Source organism: Tasmannia lanceolata, unplaced genomic scaffold (assembly GCF_043159265.1).
Source record: "Tasmannia lanceolata isolate RefF3 unplaced genomic scaffold, GAP_Taslan_0.1 ptg000012l, whole genome shotgun sequence".
NCBI classification, from domain to species: domain Eukaryota; kingdom Viridiplantae; phylum Streptophyta; class Magnoliopsida; order Canellales; family Winteraceae; genus Tasmannia; species Tasmannia lanceolata.
In genome coordinates, this window is record NW_027518689.1 from 49,679,145 (window position 1) to 49,687,893 (window position 8,749).

The 8,749-nt window shown below is 40.3% G+C and overlaps 1 protein-coding gene and 1 non-coding gene across 3 annotated transcripts; one reads left to right on the top strand and one right to left on the bottom strand.

Moving 5' to 3' along the window:
• The first annotated feature begins 587 nt into the window (after window positions 1-587).
• SQD1 (sulfoquinovosyldiacylglycerol 1) lies at window positions 588-8,143 on the top strand. Of its 2 annotated transcripts, XM_077392814.1 has the most exons (4): window positions 588-753; window positions 6,001-6,059; window positions 6,174-7,254; window positions 7,374-8,143. In XM_077392814.1, exons 3-4 carry the CDS (start codon window positions 6,214-6,216, stop codon window positions 7,773-7,775), a joined length of 1,443 nt encoding a protein of 480 aa, XP_077248929.1. In that variant the 5' UTR covers window positions 588-753; window positions 6,001-6,059; window positions 6,174-6,213; the 3' UTR covers window positions 7,776-8,143. The 2 variants fall into 2 exon arrangements, with proteins under 2 accessions (XP_077248929.1, XP_077248930.1); XM_077392815.1 differs by lacking the exon at window positions 6,001-6,059 and having other exon boundaries at window positions 589-753.
• On the bottom strand, window positions 4,329-4,454 carry LOC143889037 (small nucleolar RNA snoR86). The gene has a single exon (XR_013254662.1). It is a non-coding gene; the product is annotated as a small nucleolar RNA snoR86 (small nucleolar RNA).
• Window positions 8,144-8,749: the final 606 nt, after the last annotated feature.

The following is an 8,749-nucleotide window of genomic DNA, read 5'->3' on the forward strand; positions in this document are numbered from 1 at the left end:
TGTGTGGCGTTGTCATGTGCCCAACTTAGATCACGGATCGGGAGCGCGATAGTGGTGATGACACAACAACAACAAAAAATAAAAAACCAGAAAAAGAAGAGAGGGCATTTTGGTCCTTTTTATCGTGCGATATCATTTTGATGAAAAATGTCAAATGGGGCCTTTCCAAAGTTATTTCTCCAAGATAATACAATTTTCGAGGAACTTTCCCTATTATAAAACATAAATAAAATAAATTTTGAAAATATCCAAGGAAAAGTTCATTCATCAGTCATAAACTCTGGTTGGAATAGAGAAAAAACATAACCAAGGTATGCCAAAGTTTTATATAGAATTGCGACTACTTCTTTTTTTTTCATGTCATATAGAGTAAACATTCTTACATATGGTTTTAGAGCCAATTGGCCATTTTGCAATATTTTTCTACTCTTTTGGGCAATTTTTATAGTGCTTGTAAAAATGCCACTTGGGCAATTGACAACCAGCGATCAGAGCTTGAGCGAGTGATGCTAGCAAATCTTCAAAAATAAAATCTTCGTACAAAGGAATATCCACACGAGTATCTCTTGATTCCCCATCTGTTTGTATTAAAACCTATAAACCCTTCACTTTTGCTTCGGATAATTCCACGCTTTCTCTTACTTTATTCACCTCTCCTCAGATTTTTTTTCCCCTTTTCACAGATCTCTCCAAAACCCTTCTCTCGAAGCTAGAAAGTAAAATCCAATCGATCGAATCCAAGCCATTTTTCAGGTGATGGAATCTTCTTTTCATCATTTTCTTCTCGTTTCTGCCTTCAGTAATATTACATTTGGGGATTTTGGAAATTTGTGGTTTATCATATGCAAGCTTTCATTCTTTGTAATTTCGTACTTTTTGTTGTGGGTTTATGATCTGTAGTTGGAATCCTTTGAATTTCTTATCCGAATTTGGAAAAAATGATTGTTTTGTGCAATCTTTTTTTCCCTGTGTCTGTAAGAATTATTTGAGGAATCTGTGGTAAATGGGATGCTGTTTTTCAATTATTTTACCGTGTTGATTTGAAAATTTCCTGGTTTTTAGGGTTTTAATTTGCTTATTTCCTCCTCGGTATGGATTGATGAGGTGGTGCCTACTCGCTATTGTTAGAAATGATATTAGGGTTAGAAGAGAGGAAGAAGAAGAGGAGTGAAGGATTGAGAGACTCCACTAGGGAGCTCCTCAAGAATATGATGTATAGATAGGCACATCTAGGGCAACATGAGTACAAAGACTATAATAGTACCCTCTAATCTATGTCTAATGTCTAATCTACTCTTACATGCTATTCAACACCCCCCTCAAGCCAGAATGTATATGCTATGGAACTCCAGCTTGGTACAAAGAAAACTACAACAACAACTACAAATAACCAAAAGTGCTTAATCTCATACACACATCCAGCTTGAAATAACACTCCTCGAGTTGATGTGATAAATACATAATGAAAAGCAAAAACAAAAGACAACGACCACCATGAACAACATTGAGATCAACAGCCATAAAAAAGAGCAGCTCCCCTGAAGTAACACAGCAGCGAGAACGATCAAATAGGGCCTCCCCTGAATAAGAGCACAACAAACACATCCGCATATCACGAGCAATAGAGGTGCCATGGCACACCAAAGGTGCGCACAACGAACATCGGTGAAGCAGCACAATGCCAAGTAAATAGGATAACAACCAATAGAGAAACCATCGGAGACAAGGTCGACGGGGAAATCGTTGCCTGGAGATAAGAGGAAGAGAAAGAGCATAGCCAACCAACGATGGGAACACCATAATCTGAAAACTAGGTCGATAGCATGAACATTGTTGCCCGAAAAGAGCCACCAACGATGGGGAAACCATCGTCCGGAAAAGAGAGGTCGACGGGAAAAGACTGTCGCCTGTAAGAGAGCCGACTAACGATGGATATGGAAGCCATCGCCCGGAAAAGGAGGGAGGAGAAAACCAACCAACGATAGGAAAACCATCGTCTAAAGACAAGGTCGACGGCATAAACATTGTCGCCAGAAAAGGTGCCGACCAACGATAGGTACACCATCATCACCCGAAAAAGCAAGGTCGACGGGGAAAGACTGTCACCTGTAAGAGAGCTGACCAACGACAGATATGGAAGCCATCGCCCAGAAAAGAGGGTATAAGGCATAAAGCCGAGAAAACAAAGACTGACTAGGGAGCACAGCAACACTCCCCCTTAGGCGAAACTACATGAGCCCGGACAAGACAAGAAAAGATAGTAAGAAAGACGATAACAATCACCAAGGGGACTGACGAATAACATAAAGAGAAGACAATAACACTCTCCCTAAAGGCAACAATAAGATATGAATAGACAGCAAAGAAGACATCCCCAACAAGGAAGACAATAAACGAATTCAACCCCTTTGAGACATTTCATCAAACACTTGGGGTGCACCTTGAAGAACAACCCAACGGAAGGGAAAATAAAGAGATTTAGAGGGAGTTTGGGTGTATTGGGAGCTATTTGGCTCTCTCAAATGGGATGGTGGTGATAAAATATGGTCCAAAAGGCGAATTTGGGATTGTGAGTTGAGCGTGGGAGTTTAGAGTAGAGAGCAAAAGAGGCCAAAAAAATATAGAAAAGAGAAAATAAAGGGCTGGATTGGAGATTAGGTTAATAAGAAGTAAGAAAATAAGCCAAATAAGGAAATTTTTTGTTTTTGTTTTTGGGATTTACGGAAGGAAAATGGGTTGACAGATACTCACACACAAAAGAAGAAGTCGAGAGTAGATCTAGTTGACAGATACTCACACACAAAAGAAGAAGTCGAGAGTAGATCTAGTTGACAGATACTCACACACAAAAGAAGAAGTCGAGAGTAGATCTAGGATCTGGAAACAAATCTGACGTTTATTTATTTATTTATTTTTGTGTGGATTAGAGGTTTCCGGCAAAGACAAGAGGAGAGATTGGTAGAGAGAGAAGGGCTCCCAATAGATATGCCGAAACCCATTTTGGGTCACGACAATCCAAAATGGGTTGCGCAATGCCGAAAGAGAGGGAGATGCGTAGACATTTTAGGGGGGATTTAGCAAATCACAAACCCACGAGAGATAGATCTGAGACAAAAAAGGAAGAGAGTATGAGAGATGGAATTGAGAGAATATAGGGAAAGATTTAGGGAAATAGGAGAGATTTTAGGGGATTTGACGGAAAACCAAACAAAATCTAGGTTTGCGCAAATGTGTAACCCACAAAAACTGCGCACAAGAGATATTTTGGGAGATCTGAGGAGATATTTTCGGAAAAACAAGAAAAAGAAAACAAAACTGAGAGAGAGAGAGAGAGAGAGAGAGAGAGAGAGAGATGTGGATGGAGGGTTCTGTAAGGTTTTATGGGAGATTTTTTTAATGATATAGGGTATCCCCACCCTATTTAGGGCAGGACTAATCCCTACGGATGCAGGAAATCACCCGTTAAATAAACCTGAAATTTTCTGTAATTTTTTAATCTTCAATAAGATAGATAAATTCATATTTTCTGATTCTTTATCACTCATTTTCTTGGTATCAATGCATTTTATCCTTGTAAGAAACTGTATAATGTATACTGTTATAAATTGTCACTTTATCATCATGGTAAATGTCTGGCTTTTACTTATATGAATTTCCTTTTTTCATTTGTAAGAAGCTAAATATTATGCCATCTTCTAGTTTTGGCCAGTGTCTTATGGTGGTTTGTCCAAGCTCCTTTCACCATTCTACATCTGTTCCTGTGTTGAATTTATTCCATTTTATTGTTGTAAGAAGCCAAAAATTTATGTACATGCAATAGAATCAAATTTTGGCATGACACATTGTGCGGCGAGGTGCCTCTGAGCCATTTCTACTCGGATCTTATATCAGTAGTTGTTGACTAGGATGCCTTTGTCAAAGATTGTTTTCAGTGGGAGGAAGGTCGTGTGCCTTGGATGATCCAATTTAGAAGGAATTTCTTTGCAAGAGAAATCGACAGTATAGCTAGTCTTCTGGAAACTTTGAGCTGTTGTTATATTAAGATGCAAAGGAAGGATAAGAGGGTTTGGATCTGGGATTCATCTTGGTCTTCTCCGTCAAGCCGTTCTACCATCACATCTCTAACTGCCCTCTTTCCTCACACTTGTATCGAGTGTGGCACACGCCAACCCCTCCTTGAGTCTATTTTCGCAAATCTGCCAAAAGTCTACTTTCTTCCACCCTTAGAGTCATGTTTTCTTGTATTTTACCCCATTTTTCCTCTGGTTATGACCAACTCGGCCACAACTGTTTCCTTTCCCTTTTTTTTTTGAAATGGAATTTTTTTAAATGTGGCAATTCATTTGAGGCCATCTTATAAAGAAGGATTTTGAGAGGCACGGAGAGTTTCTCGGATATGATTTTGCCAACCTTCAATGCAAAACTTCACGCTATATTATTCGACGCCTTTGCTCTGCTAATTGTCCGAAGACCACACGATGCTCAGCTTCAAGGCTCACAAATCTTCTTCCGAGGGGTTTAATTACAACGCCTTCCCGCGTTACAATGATTTCTCTTGAATACAAAGATTGCTACAGCCTTCCTTGGGGCTTGAATGCACAATGAATGCTCAACACACTTCTCTCTCTTTCTTGATTACAAGTATAGCCTAAATCCAAGCTCTTTATGAAGACAAATCAAGGCACAAGCTTGGGAAGAGTTGAAGTCAAAGCCAGATTGATTGCAAATTGATTTTGAGCTTAAAGAGGGTTGGTAGATCTTGCAAAAGTCCTTAATTTTCAAGTTAAATGGGTATATATAGACCCAAGGGACATTTTTGTAATTCAAACATCAAGTTAAAAACTAGTTGTTCCGCCCCAATGGCTATATTTTCTCGACTAGACCGATTGACCGCCCCTCGAAGGCTGGTTTATTTTATTTTTCTACGGCGCAGGAGGCTCGGCTGGCCAGTGTGCCTTAATCGGCCGGTACTAGTCACCTGAGTGAGGCCGGTCGCTCGCCCAAACATGTTCCACCCTGGCTTTTGCCCTTTGTCGGCAGATCGACCTGGAGGGGTCCGGTCGACCATCGCCCGATTTTCCCAAATTCCTATTTTAAACCATTGTTTGAGATTTTGAAGTTGTAAAACATGGTTTTTGAGTTCCTTTGAAATGTGTTTTGCGAAAGATGGGTTGTGCCTTGACTTGAACAATCACAAAGAGAAGGATGTACACAGTAAGCGTGTTTCTCTCTCTTCTCTTTGTCTTTGGCCTTCACTTGATCTTCCGTTGACTGCTCTCTTGCTTGGGATGCTTGAATTTGAGCTTCTCCTCTGTTGAACCTTCAAGGAATGATTGATCCAAGTGTGCTTCAATTCATTTGGCAGTTGTTTGGTTCATCCTCAATCTCTGGCCATTGCATTGTGATTGTGCTAGATTGGATCATCCTGCGAGTAACCTGTCTGTAGCACAACATTCGAGGCAAACTTATTAGTCCTTAACATTGAATCAATTTGAGTTTGTGAATCATCAAAATAAGGAATAGTTGAACCCTTGGTAACCCTTGGGCTAACAAACGTGAAAGACAACTCTTGTACAAGTAACAATTGAACTTGAAAGTGAACTGAATTTTAGTTGTCTTCTTGCTCATGTTTTCTTATGACATTCTTTGAGAGTCTCCATGGCGCTTCAGGTCCAATCATTTCCTACCAGTTTGCTCCATAAAGTCCCAACCAAGCATCTTGAATTTGTTCATTTTTTTATCTTCTCTTTTGGGCAAATATAGTGACTAAGAAGTTCCAATAGCTGTATCAAGGCAGGACATTTTGCTTGCCTTTTTTCAAGGGTGGAAGAATGGAATCACTTCTTTGATTGAAGTGACCTACATTAATTTGTTCCATATCTCCAACTAATTATTGCAATTTACCACCCATAAGACATTGTAAGCCAAAAATTGATGCCCTAACTTTCAGTTCCATCCTGTTATACAGCTCTCTGATGGTAAGGTTCCTTTTTTTTGTAGATTCCTTTCTCCCACTTAGTCCTATATACTCTACACAGGGTTTTTGCTCGAGGGTGCAGGTCAGTTAGGACTCCAAACCATAAGTTTTCAAAACTATAACTTTACAAAACCTTACATTTCTTCATCTTTCATGGCAATAAATTAGTAACGGTGACAAACACATTTTTTTGCAGGCATCTGGAACAACACAATATCTTAAGAGGGACTCAAGATATGGCACATTTACTTCCGATATATTGCACCTTAAAACCCTCTACCAGCACCAAATGTTATTCTGAAACATTGTATCATTGTCCATCCATGTATCTTACTTCTATCCCATTCCGGACTTCTAGATCTCCATCAAAAACCCTAATTTCACATAGAGAAAAACCCCCAAGACTCCATACTGTTTGTGCAGCCACTGCTCCCATAAGCCAAGAAGCCCAGCCAAAGTCTGGTTTCAACCTGTTTCCTACAGAAATCCACAAGCCCAAGCGAGTCATGGTCATCGGTGGTGATGGCTACTGTGGGTGGGCCACTGCCCTCCATCTCTCCAGCAAAAATTATGAAGTTGCCATTGTTGACAGCTTTGTCCGTCGACTCTTTGACCACCAACTTGGTCTTGACTCCCTCACGCCTATCTCCTCCATCCACACTCGACTCCGTCGTTGGAAATCTCTTACTGGAAAGACCATCCAACTCTACATTGGTGACATTTGCGACTTTGAGTTCCTCTCTGAAAGCTTCAAAGCCTTTGAGCCTGACTCTGTCGTCCACTTCGGCGAGCAACGATCTGCCCCTTACTCCATGATTGACCGGTCTAGAGCTGTGTTCACGCAGCAGAACAATGTGATCGGAACACTGAATGTTCTTTTTGCTATCAAAGAATATAGAGAGGAGTGTCACTTGGTGAAGCTAGGGACAATGGGGGAATATGGTACTCCAAATATTGACATTGAGGAGGGATACATAACGATTACCCATCATGGGAGAACAGACACTTTGCCTTATCCCAAGCAAGCAAGTTCATTTTACCACCTGAGTAAGGTGCATGATTCAAATAACATTGCATTTACTTGTAAGGCTTGGGGGATCAGGGCCACTGATCTTAACCAAGGGGTGGTTTATGGTTTGAGAACAGAGGAGACAGAAATGCATGAAGAACTATGCAATAGGTTTGATTATGATGCGGTGTTTGGGACAGCATTGAATAGATTTTGTGTTCAGGCAGCTGTTGGACACCCACTTACAGTGTATGGGAAAGGAGGTCAGGTGAGATTGATGTACTTACAAATTTTATTTATTAACTTAGTTTTTAAATTTATTTATTGAGTTAGTCTATAACATCAACTCTTATGTAACTTCTTTTTAACTATCTTTTCACTATTCAGACTCGGGGGTACCTTGACATAAGAGACACGGTTCAGTGTGTCGAGCTTGCCATCTCCAACCCAGCAAAACCAGGCGAGTTCCGGGTCTTCAACCAGTTCACGGAGCAATTCTCTGTCAATGACCTCGCCCGCCTTGTCACAAAAGCTGGTGAAAATCTTGGATTGGACGTGCATACCATATCTGTTCCGAACCCTCGTGTGGAAGCAGAGGAGCACTACTACAATGCCAAGCACACAAAACTTATCGAGTTGGGCCTCAAACCGCACCTTCTATCGGATTCTCTTCTTGATTCATTGCTCAACTTTGCCATCGAGTTCAAGGACCGAGTCGACACAACACAGATAATGCCTAGTGTTTCTTGGAGGAAGATCAGCGCCAAACCTAGGACAGTTCCAGCCTAGTTGAGGTGATCGGGGGAAGGTATGAAAATGAAAAATTTGGCATTAGTTAGCCCAGTGGAGATACGATAGAAGTACGAAATATTAATGTGAGAACAATGGTGTTACTTCTGGTCTATTTCTTAATCTAAGTTATGATAGCCTTTTCTTATATCGGCTGAAAGTAGTATGAGCTATTTATGTATAAGTAGTATGAACTAGTGAACTAGTTATGTATAATTAGCTTCTGATGTGTAGGGGGGTGATCCCTGGCCACAAGGGTTAGAACTTCAGGTCTGGATATCAAGGCCATTGTTCGGAAACCATCTTGTCCATTGGAAAAACAGAAATAAAGAAATGTGTTCTTTGTCTGAGAACACTTTACATTGCAATATTATGCCCATGATAATTTGGTGGTTATTCATCTGATCCCCTCACTTGATGTTTTCATAATCATTTACAGTAATATATATTTTTAATGTATCTGCAAATGGTTAGAGTCGAAAATCTCACCGTGGGCCTTGTATACTAAATTTATTTACTGAATTGCTGCTTTTTTTGTTTTTTCGGGGTTATATAATACTACTGAATGGGAAAACATGAGTAATTGGCTCGTAGGCCAACCAAGACCATGCATCATGGAGCACACCAAGGAGAATCCTTTGGGTTCTTGCATTGATCTGATCATCGATTGAATACTGAGTAATCCACAATATTTTGAAAAAAAAAAAGGATAAGAAGCCAAATACACTTGCAAAGATGCAAGCCTGCAGTTCTGTCAGCTATGTCTGCATTAAGTGTTGCTTCGCTGATTTGGGAAGGAGAAAGAAAACACTAAGAAATGGTTGACAGGAAAAACAGAAATTAGAATGGATGCAGAGAGGAGATGACTATGTCTTGGAGGGAGCTGTCTCTCTGCATGGCTGCTTTGAATTCGTCAAAGGTGAACTTTCCATCACTGTTGGGATCCATACGATCAAAAATTCGTCAAGCTTCCC